The sequence below is a fragment of the Halyomorpha halys genome, unplaced genomic scaffold (genome assembly GCF_000696795.3).
Source record: "Halyomorpha halys isolate HHAL.00 unplaced genomic scaffold, Hhal_1.1 Scaffold200.1, whole genome shotgun sequence".
Classification (NCBI taxonomy): domain Eukaryota; kingdom Metazoa; phylum Arthropoda; class Insecta; order Hemiptera; family Pentatomidae; genus Halyomorpha; species Halyomorpha halys.
The window spans coordinates 39,623-54,332 of NW_027105652.1; the positions used below are offsets into that span (position 1 = coordinate 39,623).

General features: G+C 30.9%; 1 protein-coding gene across 16 annotated transcripts in view; it reads left to right on the forward strand.

Annotated features, from left to right (window-relative positions):
* Window positions 1–14,063, forward strand: part of LOC106679408 (peptide transporter family 1) — a 27,881-nt gene extending 13,818 nt beyond the window's left edge. For 15 of the 16 annotated variants that reach the window (XM_067052652.1, XM_067052640.1, XM_067052663.1 and 12 more), the window contains 7 exons: window positions 2,236–2,510; window positions 2,753–2,835; window positions 5,665–5,829; window positions 10,989–11,240; window positions 11,312–11,425; window positions 11,496–11,600; window positions 13,824–14,063. In XM_067052652.1, coding sequence (XP_066908753.1) covers window positions 2,236–2,510; window positions 2,753–2,835; window positions 5,665–5,829; window positions 10,989–11,240; window positions 11,312–11,425; window positions 11,496–11,600; window positions 13,824–13,976 — 1,147 coding nt within the window. In that variant the 3' untranslated portion in view covers window positions 13,977–14,063. The remainder of the gene's footprint in view (window positions 1–2,235; window positions 2,511–2,752; window positions 2,836–5,664; window positions 5,830–10,988; window positions 11,241–11,311; window positions 11,426–11,495; window positions 11,601–13,823) is intronic. The other variant, XM_067052656.1, reaches the window with a different exon arrangement.
* The last annotated feature ends 647 nt before the right edge of the window (window positions 14,064–14,710 follow it).

Here is a 14,710-nt window from a genome sequence, read left to right on the forward strand (position 1 = left end):
GTATGCTTGTATGTACATGCCTGTGTTTTTTATTTATTTTTTTTATTTTCTCTCTATTCATAAAGTGATTTAGAGAGGAAAGTATTGTGATCTCTCAAAATTTTGAATTTGAGTTTTCAACAAAAATACTCACTAGGAGGTCCCCTGAGTCCAAACAACCAAATATCGCAAAATGGTGTTTTTTTCTAATAGGAGGTGGAAATCTTCCAAAGACATGGATAATACTGTACCCACCTGCTTGTGGGATTTTTATCCACTAAAACCACCTCCTTAATCCTATTTCTCACCCTCCATGGGACCACCATTAGGTATTACATAGTGGAGGGAGAGTGGCAGTGTGCCACCTAGTTGTGTTAGTCTACCTCTTGGTTTGCCTTTCCTCCTCTTCCTTTCTTCCTTCCTCAGTTGCTTGAGGATCTCCAGTCGTTGACCCACCATCCAGCATTCATTGGAGAGTAATATTATTGTCACAATGTTGTCAACTGTCGATGCGTAGGTGTGATTCACAGACCTAATTGAACTCGTTTCTGTTTTCCTGGAAGGGGTGTCAGGAGAAAAAAATATGATCCACGCTTCCTTTTACAGCTTGCAAACTAGGAACTGTGCTGTATTGTCCAGTTTGGCAATATCTATAGTGGTAGGGTCTGAAACCACCATGTCCAGTTGTAACTGGGTTAGGTAAGGGTCAACCACATTCTGTGGGTTCACCACTCTTCGGTGATCTTCTCATGAGTAGCTTCCTGGCCACTTCATATAAAACTGTACAAAATGCACAGATCATTTACATGGCGTTCTGACGATTGATAGACACCATTGGTCTTTTGCATGCCATAATATCCAATGCATCTTTCCATATAGTGGCTGTGAAGAGCAGAATGGATGTGACTATACTCAATATCAATAACCTACAGCTGTACCTGGACCCTCCAATGTTGACCACTGGCCAGAACAGCACTGTAGACACTCTAGTCTTCTTATTGCATACCCTCTGGATGTCCTTCTTAAATCGCAGCCTGCCATCATTTCTAACCCCAATGTATGTTAAGCAAGGTTGGGACCGAATTTCTCATTTTCCAACTTACAGCATAAATTCTTCCCTGCTACTGATGAGAAGGACCTCCATATATCCGTCTGCCAGCTGCAGTCCCTTGGATGCCAGCCAATTGAGAATAATTAAAATACTCTGAGAAACCCTGAGAGTCACCTCTTCTTTGTATTTTGCCTCAACTATTACTGCGATGTTATAAGCAAAACCCAGTTTTGGTACCCTCTAGTAGTCTAAATCTGAGGACTCCATTGTACATCACGTTCCACAGCAGAGGTCCCAGCACAAAACCCTGCGGTATCCCACTGATCCCATTGAAGCTCCTCTACCCATCCTTTGTGGAACATATCAAGGTCCTATCATTGAAATAGTCCCTTATGATCTGCATGAGATACATAGGGCCTCCCTTTTTCTGAATGGTATCCAAAATGCAGCTCCATATTGCTGAGTTGAAAGTGTTTCTCATTTCCAGTATGGTGATGGTTCAATAACACATCACGCTTCATCTCCATCTCTCCCCCTCCGAGCTGTTTTCAACATCAAGGTGATAATGTTGATAGTAGATTTCTGTTTACGAAATTGGATCCTAGAGAGGCCATTTTAGATTGTTAGCAGTAATAAAAATGTATAAATTTGAACTATGAAAGAATATAATATTAAATCAAAAATGGAAAACAAGCAATTTAGGACTAGAATATTGGACACAGCTGAGGGTATCCAATCTCTCCTGATCACAATTATTCGCCACAGCTTTATTATATTTTGTTGAACTGTAGTATTCTTGGAAGGAACAAAATTTATATTTGTCACTCTCACCTCAATACTTAAATTTTTATAGCCACAGACAAATACATTTGGAAAGATTATGCGTATAATTTTCCACTTTTTGCATCTGTACTTTTTTAGTTTTGTGGAAACTTTTATTTTGTTATAATTTTTTTTCCTTCTTTTGTCTATGGATGTACTATATATAAAAAATAAAATAAAAATTTATCCATTCATTTTAGGGATATTCGAGGTGCATACAGATCAATGAGTGAAAATATGTTTTTAGGTTCTGAATGTTATTATTATGTAATGGAACTATACAATTAATTAGGGTTATATTTAAATTCATTAAATATATAATTAATTATGTATTATAAAGTATGGGTATAATTGTCCAAATTAAAATTTTTATCTTTTTTTAGACCTTTCTGTTTGATTGGTATGGTATTTATCGCTGTTGGCACTGGAATATTGAAGCCATGTGTGGTACCCTTTGGAGCTGATCAATTCACACTTCCTGGACAGAATCATGAACTGAATGAATTTTTCTCATTATTTTATTGGTGCATAAATGTTGGAAGCGTAGTAGCTTGCTTTGCTTCCCCATTTATACGATCAAATGTACAATGCTTTGGAAATACCCACTGCTATTCATTGGCCTTCACTACTTCAACATGCACAATTGTTTTAGCTCTAAGTATAAATTCATGATATATATATTTTTTTAATATGTATTTAATTTTTTTTTTATAATCTCATTACTATTATTTAAATACATTATAATAAAGGAATAATAGAAAAATTGCTCTAACTTAGATTGGAATTATCAGATTGACATAAAACATTAATATACAGCTTTAAAAATGTGTGACCCTTAAATTAATATACCTAAGTATTTACTCAAATTAAAATTTAATTTAATTATTGTTACAATTTTAGCTATAATTGCAATTGGAAAGAAATGGTATATAATCGAGGAAGCGCATCATAATGTTGTCTCTCAATTCTTCGGTTGCCTAGGTGTGAGTTTGTCATTATTAATTCACTATTAGCATTAACAATAATATTATGTTTCTTATTTATTTTTATGAAGTCTATAAAATGTAAAAGAAATAATTTCAATCTATATTTATCAACTTCCAGGTTTGTTGAACCAGTTCGATATACAAACAATTGTAATATAGTGAAGCCAAGGTTGCCACCTTCTTTATCAAAAATTACAGGAAAAAATGGGGGGAGAGAAAGATAATTAAAGTAATTTAGTGAAAAATGATTAATAGAAAAATATAAAATGTATATCAATTTGTATCAATCAATTTTGTACATTTAAAATACCTAAAACTAAATATTTTTAAGGAAATAAAACATAACACAATTTATTGTATTAATTAGAAGAAAAAAAAAACCTCTGACAACTTGGAATAAGATTTTCCTTTTGAATTGACATAGTATTATTATTAGAGGTTGACTAGGACTTTTTTTAAGTAAGAACTTTTTTTTTCTAGTTATTTTTTCATTTCTAACCCTTTGTATATATAACATTAAAAAATACACACACGATACCTAAAAAAAATCCAGTCTTACATCAAATCGGAATTAAACCATTTCTCCTATTAATAAAAAAATTTCTCAAACTCACCAAAACGACATAATCAGTATTGTAAAAAAACCTTTGAGACAGAAACTAAAAGAACCAGCGAAATATAGGATGTACTGTGGGGACAAAAGGTAAAAAACAGGACTGTCCTAGGAAATGGGAATGGTGGCAACCCAGTTAAAACATGGCAATTCTTTTTAGACTTTAAGGTATGGAAGGTTTATGAATTAAGTGAAGATGGGCATCACTTAATATTTAGATTTTGTACCTCAAGACAGTTAGGCCGAAATGTTATGAACCTTGTCATTAGTGACTTTGTAGTGAAGTACTAACAGCCCATTTTAATTTAATTCAATTACAGTTATATTTCCCTGAAATAATCTTATTTAAAATAAAGTATATGGGATTAACTGAGCTGTTCCTTTGGTTACTGAGGTTGGATTCAAAAATATTAAATATGGTGCAATGTTTGCTTAGAAGTTTTGGTATCTAATTCATATATCAATTATGTAGGCTTTCTCATCAGGATGATTAAAATGACTGTATATTTCTTTGAATCAGGTCCAGACCAGTCCTCTCAGATTTAAAAGACCTTCCCATACTGATATTGTTTATTTCATGTTTCAGAAAGAAAATTAATTATAATTGTATCAAATATTTACCTATATTTATTATATTTTCCTGAGCTCAAAATGTCCTGTTGAAAAGGAAATTTCAGTAGCATATTTTTACATTGTTACAAAATTGAAGGTATTTGAATGGACATCATTTGTAATGGTCATGGAACTGGATCAATTGGGGATGGTTGAATAGATCTGAAAGCAGGAAGGGTGGAACAATGGACAGGAGTACTTTAGTTACCTAGGGTATGATAGTTGGGTTCTTATAAAGTGTAGATTTGGAATGATCTGTCAAAAGCTAACATGTGGTGGACTAGAGTAAATAAATCTGATGGGTCATGACATATGATATTGGCAGAAATAAACATAAAATGTGAAACAAAGATGTTTGGGCTTATATGATTAAATGATATAATGATGAATGATACCAAAAAATAATTGCAATGTTAGGTTCCACCACTGCAGCAATATCCAATATAAAATAGGAATGAATTATAGGGAATGGAAACTAGGGAAGAAAAATAGCTTAGTAGAATTCACCATTATGGCTAGTATATAAGGAACTTATTGTTAATAATATATATTTGGTAAAGATCATTATCGTTCTAACAACCGTGATTTATTGAGGAATTCCTCTTCATTTTCCTTAGGTACATCACCATCTCTCTAAGATTGATACGATCAGAACTTATCTATCTTCTGCTGAAAATTTTGAGACTATCTCTATTCTCTAATTTTGAATGTTGGATGGAAAATCACTTGACAGCTACCTTATGCAAGATTTTTATTTTATTTTATGATTAAAATTTTGTACAGACAGGCAGTGAACCATGTGAAATTAATAAATGAGATGAATTACATAAGAAAAATGATGTTGGATATTCTTTTACAAAAGAGCACCTAATGTAGTTAGTTTCTTAGAACTTACTAAGATTAATGTTCTTGTCTGGTTTTCTAACAAAAAACTGTTCTCCTTATTTGGACCCACCTTTAAAAAATTGGAGAGAATATCATTTTAAAACTTTTCCAAGAGTTAATCTACTTTTTGAATTACATTTTTTTTTTATTGTTTTATTTGTGTACCTCTTACTTAGCCACTTCTTGGATATAGAGTGGTTATCCTACAAGTTACCAACCTATTCTAGCCAGAGTGGGAAAGTCGAAATTCATTTTGTGTATCCACCATGAAATAAATTTTAACATGACCAGGTTGTATTTGAATCAGCGCCGCTTTTGACTTTAGATTATAAGATAATTCTTCATCGTTATAGGTAACAAGAAATTCTGAATTACAATAGTTGGTATTGGTATTTGGTAGATGAAACTAGTCTGGCAAGTGGGCCTCCTGGTCCTTTTTGCTAACCCCTGGCAGCTACCAGAGTTGCCCTTGCGTACTAACTAAGTTGGAAGGGTCAAGATTCACTTTTTGGGACCGCCAAAAAATAAATATTAACTGCAAATGATAAAAGTTTCAAATCAGTATCACATCTCACCTTAATACCAATAAACTTAATATTCTATCAAATGACATGAATTGAAAATATTCCTATTTAAAAACATCTTCAAGTACTTATTTATTTTTTTAATAATTTCTAAAAAATGTAAATTAATCAACAGCATTAAATCCATTTCAGTATGGACTATGGAGAAAATTTAAGTCTCATGATCACCGAAGACATTGGCTGGACCATGCTGATGACAAATTTTCGCATGAACTGATTGAGGATTCTAAAATTATTGTCCGTATATTTACAGTAATATCACCAGCAATAGTATTTTGGGCCTTAAATGACAAGCAGGTAATTAGTGGAAATTATGATTTTCTTTTTACCATATACAATTTTTTTTTTTATTTCAACCCATACCAATGATTGTGTTAGTAGTAATAGTTGACAAAACAAATTGTAAATTGCATTGTGTAACCTTCCATAGCATTTTATAGATAACAATCGCCACTTATCTTAGTGAATTTTTGATCCCTTAGCTATCAAGTTGTCTAATTGAATTGGGGTTATTGACAATACATTTAGGCCTGAAATATCTTACTATCACCCAAATTTTTTAGCAGAGTGTTCTTACATTACCTACTCTACAATAGAAAATAATCAAGATAAGATTTGAGGCTATACATCTCTCTATATATAAAAGAGAGCTGTTGAATCTTTGTCCTTGATAGAATTTGTTATTACTTGACCGATTTATGTGTATGTAATCAACAAAAGTTAAATTTGATGCTTTTTTGAGGGGAAAATGTGGGTTTCAATCGAGTATTTTACCAATTTGATGTGCCAATCAGTCTCAGTTGTTTGGATATAGTACTAATATTGTAGTACAGTGAGAGTTTTTGTTTCAAAACTATACATGGTACTAAATCTTAATGTTACTTATTATTATTATCCTTACTTAAACCATTGCAAAGTATGGTGTAGATTCGTTGAGTAATATTGAAGCTATGAATATTTTTATAAAAAAATTATGATTGCAACTTTATAGCATGTATTGGTTAATTTATGCTACCAATACATAATAATAAACTAATGCAAAATGTTTAATTTTAATTAAAAAATATAATGAACTTTAAGAAACTATTGATTATATTCATTAAATATAAGCCTCAAATTTACAGCTTATACTGCTGGTACCAACCGATATGCCATTTATTTCAACCTTTCTTTCATGAGTTGCTAAGAATGAATGTCATCGAATATATTGGATCAATTTATGTCACCAAATCATAATAATAATATTTGTATATATAGTTTACCGTAAAAATTGATATATAAGAAGATGGTCAGGGTTGCGGTCAAAAGAGAAACAAAAATAGTTTACAACTATTTATTTTCTGACGTTTTGCCCCACTCTGCAGGGCTTCATCAGGGCTAAAAAGATACAAAATGATACAATGATAAGAATAAAAATACAAAGATAAGATACAATGAGAAGAATAAAAATACAAAGATAAGATACAATGATAAGAATAAAAATACAAAGATAAGATACAATGATAAGAATAAAAATAAGTAACAATGGTAAGAGTAAAATTTTTTTTATAAAAATACGTAAAATATAAAGTTAAAAAAGTACAGGAGATGTACATAAAACAAAAACAATACGGGGAAGGAAAGAAAGAGGTTACATAAACGTCATGAAAGAATAATTATAAAGAAAAAAATAAATAAATAATAATAATGATATAAAATGAGCAAAGAACAATTCAGGACAACCTCTTCAAAGCAAACGGTTGAACAGAAAGAAACAATGAAGCGGAAGCGTGGAGGAATGGGGAGGAGGTAGCCAGCCAGCCGTTAAATGGCTATATTTTAATTTCAAATACGTCGCGTATACAGGAAGTAGTGATAAAGATATGACGAAAAATGAAAAATGATAAGAGAAACAGAAATATGATAATAACTAATAATAATAACTAAGTAAAATTAGAATGACACATATCGTTACTAATAATAAGAGATTATACTGAAGAAAATAAAACAATAAAGAATATAATAACAATGATTGTAAAAGAAGTATCTAATAATAAGTAAAAGTAAATAAAGAGTTTTTATCGATTTTGTGGTTAACTGGAAGGAGTTCAAGATGTATATAAATGGATTCTGAGATGAGTCTCTTTTGTTAATTTGGAACAGTGGCTAAAATAGTGGTATGGTCAAAATCAAAAGCATGATTAAGTGTAAGGGCATGTTCTGAAAGTTTGGAAGTGGATGAGTTGTGGGAAGTTATAGATAATTTATGTTGAGAGATACGTGATCTGAGGTGGTTTTTAGTTTCGCCTATATATGAAGAATTACAGTTGGGCGAGGAGCAAGGAATCTGGTATACAACGTTAGAGCAGTATTGGAGTGGAATAGGATACTTGGTATTAGTAAAAAAGTAAGATAGTTTATTTTGAGATTTGAGTCCAAGACGTAGTGAAGGGATTGTTGATTTTAAGAATTTTTGTATGTTGTCAGTGAGAGAGGGGACATATGGAAGGGATCTATAAATCGAGAGTGTGGATGGTGGATGTAGAGAGTTTGGGGAGGGAGAGGTAGGCGAAAACGGTTGATGTAAGAGTTTAAAAGTTTGTTTATGATGTGAAGTGGAAAATCATTTGAAAGCAAGATAGTCTTAATACAGTGAATGTTTGTGTTGTGGTATTGGGGATTGGATAAGGAAAGGCAACGTGGTATGAGATTTTTGGCAATATTAATTCTTTGTTGGTGGGGGTGCTGAGAAAAATAGTTAAGTAGCCTACCAGAGTAAGTGGATTTGCTATATCAGTCAGTGGACAAGGAGCCGTAATTATTCTTTATAATAAGCAGGTCAAGAAAGGGGAGGGAAGAGTTAGTTTCGGTTTCAACGGTGAAATAAAGGCGAGGGTGGTAAGAGTTAAAAGAAGAAAGGATATGAGGGATTTTATCAGGGTTTAGAATGAGAAAAAAGTCGTCTACATATTTTTTGATAAATAAAATGTCATTATGGAATAAAGGGATGACGGAATCAAGGAGGTCATTAAGCACAATGTTAGAGAGATCAGGGGCGAGAGAGTTTCCCATAGCGAGACCTGATGTTTGGTGAAAGAACTTTCCTTGAAAAGTTTGATATCCGGAAGTTTAATCAGCATATTAAAACCCTTCTTCAAAATAAATTTATTAACCATCCCACCTACTACAAGCTAATTTCTTATAATTCTTTACCTCCTCGACTGTACGGACTTCCTAAAATCCACAAACCTGGCAACCCCCTTCGCCCCATCATATCCAATATTAATGCTCCATCTTCTAAACTTAGCCAATTCCTCCTTCCGTCTCTTCAGTTCCTGAGCCCTGACAACCCTTACACTCGGTACTCTTACAATCCACAACTCTTTCCAACTGAGCATTACTTAACTTCACTAAAGCATAACTTATTTCAATTGTCATTATCATCACCTATATGGTTAACATTCCTTACATTTTTTCACTTATTTCTATACTTTATTACTTAATTTTAATCTTTTTATGTACTTCTTTCTACATTTCACCTTGTACTTTTATATATATTTTTATTTTATTTTGTAAACTTTCACTTCCGATTTTTAAATTACCTTATTTCACTTTATGTTATTCATGTTACTCCTGTTATCTTTACTACTACTATTATAAGTGTAGATAAATGATTATTTTCACGATATATAAATACTACAGTTGTTATCATTGTTTAATTATTTTTCTTACTTATTTCTTTGTAATTTTTTTTTTTTTTTTTTTTACTACTCTTTATTTACTTTTACTTATTATTAGTTACTTCTTTTACAATCATTGTTATTATATTCTTTATTGTTTTATTTTCTTCAGTATAATCACTTATTATTAGTAACGATATGTGTCATTCTAATTTTACTTAGTTATTATTAAGTATTATTAACTCTACGCTTCTGCTTCATTGTTTCTTACTGTTCAACCATTTGCTTTGAACAAGTAGGTTGTCCTGAATTGTTCTTTCCTCGTTTATTATCATTAATTTGTTTTCTTATTTATAATTATTCTTTCATGACGTTTATTTATTCTCTTTTTTTTTTTTCCTTCCCCGTATTGTTTTTGTTTTATGTACATCTGTACTTTTTTAACTTTATATTTTACGTATTTTTATAAAAAAATTTTACTCTTACCATTGTTACTTATTTTTATTCTTATCATTGTATCTTATCTTTGTATTTTTATTCTTATCATTGTATCATTTTGTATCTTCTTAGCCCTGATGAAGCCCTGCAAAGTGGGGCGAAACGTCGGAAAATAAATAGTTGTAAACTATTTTTGTTTCTCTTTTGACCGCAACCCTGACAATCTTTTTATATATCAATTTTTATGGTCAACTATATATACATATATTATTATTATGATTTGGTGACATAAATTGGTCCAATATATTCGATGACATTCATTCTTAGCAACTCATGAAACAAAGGTTGAAATAAATGGCATATCGGTTGGTACCAGCAGTATAAGCTGTAAATTTGAGGCTTATATTTAATGAATATAATCAATAGTTTCTTAAAGTTCATAATATTTTTTAGTTAAAATTAAACATTTTGTATCAGTTTATTATTATGTTTTGGTAACATAAATTAACCAATACATGCTATAAAGTTGCAATCATAATTTTTATCTTATCATTGTATCATTTTGTATCTTTTTAGCCCTGATGAAGCCCTGCAAAGTGGGGCGAAACGTTGGAAAATAAATAGTTGTGAACTATTTTTGTTTCTCTTTTGACCGTAACCCTGACCATCTTCTTACATAATAATAATAAAGTATATGTGTATGTTTAATTTAACTAAATACATAAATTTATAACAAACTATCAATTGGGTTCATTAAATCTATATACACCCTCAAATATAGCAATATTGAAGCATTGCTGGGTCAGCTAGTTCCTTTATAAAATATAATTAATTTTTACAATGATGATTATCTTGTTTCTTATCATCATTAGTAGGATGAATAGTGACTGGTTGCAACTAATTCATCATCTCCTTTGTTTCAGTTTTCCAGCCATGCCAGTTCATCTTTCAGTCTGTTATTCTTAATATATTAAAATAACATAATCATAGCCTCCTCTTATAGGAAACCAAAAATTCATTATGAAAAAACCATCTATAGTTACGAAATTCTTTGGGTTTCCTATTTATTAGTGAAAAGTGAACATGAATGTCTATTTCGAACTGAAAACTTGTAATTATTTTAAGAAATTTGGAAAAAGTATCTGTGGATAAAATTAATATGTTTCTTTCAAAACAGTATGAGTAAAATTCTTTTTAAAAATACAGTATAAGTTGCTACACTCTTCTTCCTTCCCTCAAGTTTCTTTGGCCACTAATTAGATCTATGGATCCTTATCAACATATGGATTAGTTTTGGTTATTCATTTAGTATAACTGTCTAATAATATTCCATTATTAATGGTTGCCATTGGTTTTTAGAGTTCAAGATGGACATTTCAAGCAAGGCAATTAAACGGCCAAATTGTGGATTGGTTTAGAATAGAACCAGATCAAATGAGTACATCAAGCTCTTTGCTTGTACTTGTAGCTGTTCCACTATTCCAGAAAATAATATATCCTGCTGTTGGTAAAATTGGTTTGTGCAAGTCCCTATTGTGTAGAATGTCTATTGGTGGCTTCCTGATGTGTGTAACATTTCTTATTGCTGCATTACTTCAGAGCAAATTAGAGGTTGGTTTTTATTTAATTTAGTAATGAAATATATTTTGTGTATTTAATTAAATAAAATTTCATTATTACAGCTTAACAAAAGTGAATCTCAGCTGAGTATAGCTTGGCAACTTCCTCAATATGTTGTTCTTGTTTGTGCTGAAATATTATTTGTTATTAGTGGGACAAACTTTGCTTATACACAGGTACTTACTATATAAATTATAATCTTAAATTAATCTTACAACAGTAATATGATACAATTCTACATTTTAGAGTCCAGTAAATATGAAATCCTTAGTTACCTCTCTCTGGTTCTTAACTGTATCGTTTGGTAACATAGTTGCATGTATCATAGTTGGTATTGGAATAAAAAACATGGTAAGTAATCAATATCAATATTGAATTAAGTCTGACTAAATGTATTTATTTGTTTGTGCCATGTAAAAGGAGCTTGAATTATTTTCTTCCCGCCATTATATTATAGAAAATAAGTTTTATTATTTAATTTTTCATTGAAATTGTTTATTTGTAACCTAAACAATTTGTAAATATAATTAAAAATAAAAAACTACTGTTATGGCAACACTGCTTCAGACCACGGAACAAGATTGTTTCCTTTGTCTGTTTATTTGGTGCATCCATTAGTGCTACATATATTTTTTATCTTCTGTTATAAAACCCTCCCCTATCCACAACTTATTGCCATGCCAATATATCTTTTTTTTTGTAACTACTATACTATAAACTTTATTTTACAAACAAAATACAGTTAGTGTCAGTAGCAGTTATGGACATATCTACATAAACAAAATACAATGCAACTCCTTCTTATTCCACATTACAAGGAAAGGAATAGAGTGCTGCCATGTAGTTTTTCAGGCATAGGTCTTACATCGAGTAGGGTGGGATCACTCACTTGGCTGGTGATGGTGAGGTCAAGTTTAGACTGTATAGTCCAAATCCCTTCCTTGTCAGTTCTGGTGATATGATGACTTTTCCCTGCAGTTCTCCATTAGATGGTGGTGAATGAAATTCTTATTGATCTAGCTCATGTATGAGAGAAGGCTGATTGCCCAATAAATACTTGTATTAAATGATAATTTTTGAGTTCTGTAGAGGTAAACAAGTTAAATAATCTATTCAGAAGATATGCTGATAAAGTACCAGAAAACCTTACAAAATGCGTACCCAGTAAGGGATAAAAGTAAAAGGCCAGAAGGAAGTGACAAGATAGAAGGATCAGATATGCTGTACAAAGAAAAATGCTGAAAGGTGACTCAACTGAGGACCATAGATTCATCTTTCTTCTCCGACTTGTGTAGTAGTGCTTGTTTCCAGATGGTGGGGAAATATAAGAACCACATACAAGTGTCAAAAATGTTCAGAAGGAAGGCTTCACCCCTCCTAGGGAGCATCTTCAGTAGTTCATATGTGATTCTGTCCAGTCCTGATGCTTTTTTTTCTTTTGGTGAAATGTAGTACCGACTCAAACTGCCTAAAGGTTGAAATATGAGCCTCCTGCTAGGACTCAGTGATCTTTCAGATGAGGGTGGATGAGCACTAGTTGTCCATTCTGCATCCTTCGTTATTTAGCTTGTCTGATCCTTCTGTCTTTTTAATCTTATCCCTTATGGATAATGCAAAAAAAGATTTGTGGGTGTGTACCTTTTAAGTACTCATTTTTTAAGGTTTTTTGGTATTTTTTCAGGATATCTCTTGAATTACTTATTTATCCAGATTACTTCGACAGAACTAAAAAAAATATCATTTAATACAAGTTTGCAGCCTCCACCCCCTTCAGCTTTAGTATGCTAATGAAATTAATTATTTTTATTAACTCTGATTTTAATATTCATTGTAATGTATTTATCTTTGAAGTTACATGATTGGTCATTGTAGCTGGTTATGAATAATTTAGATGAACATTTTTTTTCTAAGCAAGGTAGTTCTGGAAAGAGCCCACTCATCCACATTTAGTGGAGATAATTGCTTGAATAAAATTTCAGTTTTGTTTAAAAAACTTCAGCTTATAAAGACAGTTTTAAAAACTAACATTTTAAAGTTTATAATTTAAGAATCGTTTTGGTTCTTTACTATATTTACCTATTCATTGTTAACTATCATTATGACAGTAACTGACTTCATATACTTAGTCTCCTTCATATAATTTTTGAGCCCCTGATTATATTTTTAAAGAAATAATTTATCCTTCAATGTATCAGTTACCTTAGCGATTATTAGTTAACTGTAGGCTCATAGTTAATTTTTCCCTACTGTGACTGTTGCTTTTTGTTATAGTGGATTTTATCAATTTAAAAGGACTAGTCTCAGAATAAATAATGAATATTATTATTAAAACTAAAGTATCAATCTATTCATTTAATTAAGAAATTAACCCTGAATTACTTTTTTTAGTTCAGGAGCAACAAATTTAGGGACACCTTACTGAGTCTATTTATTTATATTTTTTTTAATTTCAGCATCAAATTTCATCTTATTAGTTGGAGCTTCGTTAATATTATTAGTTTTACATGATCCTTTGTATAATTTTTAACTATAAATCTAAAAGTAAGATTTAAAAATTAAATTGTTGTTTTACAGGCTCTTGAATTTATAGTTGATTCATGCATAATGGCATTTTTCATGACCATTTTTTCCTTTCTGGCTTATCGCTTTCTTCGATCTGAGATGATACGTTTTGATTATTCTGATGGTATAACAGAAAGTCAGCGAACAATTACTTCAAGAACATAGACAAAACCAGAAATATTTCTTGACACACCTTGGTCAAATATTTAAGATTATGGTTTGAAAAATAAAATTGTTATAGAAAAATGAAAAGTAATTATTTTTAGTTTTTATTGGCATAACATGGAAAATTTAATTAATCTATTGCATTTAGGATAACATTAAAACCAGAAAGAAATTTTTTACCTATAGGTCTACTATACCTAATTAATGATTGTGAATCAGCGTATCTTAGAGCTTAGAGCTTAGTACCAATTAGAAATATCAGAAATTAGTGGCTGCATTTTGATTCTATGGTCTTAATAAGATTATTCTCATGACCTAGTCACTTAATATTTTATATTTCAGAAGTAGACATCTAGATATTGTTTTTGTTCACATTTATAGTTATCAAAGTATAATTGTGATAGACTGATTTTTGTTAGTAATCTAACAATCTCATATCTTCTAAAAGAAGGATATTTCATGGTGGTTTTTTCCTGTTACATCATATTCGTTGATTACCTTTAAATAATTCTTTATGATGGTTATAATGTTTTGTTTACAAGGAAGTATCATTAAAACAAATTTATCTTTGAATTTAAATTCTACTCTAGCATTGTTTAAATGGGCCCTCAGTAGTTTGGAGTATTTAACAGACATGTATCTCATATGTATCCTATTATTAATCCAATAAATGGTTTGTTAAATGGTGGTGTATTTAATTGTTGATAATCTTATAGAGGAAAATTAAATGTTAA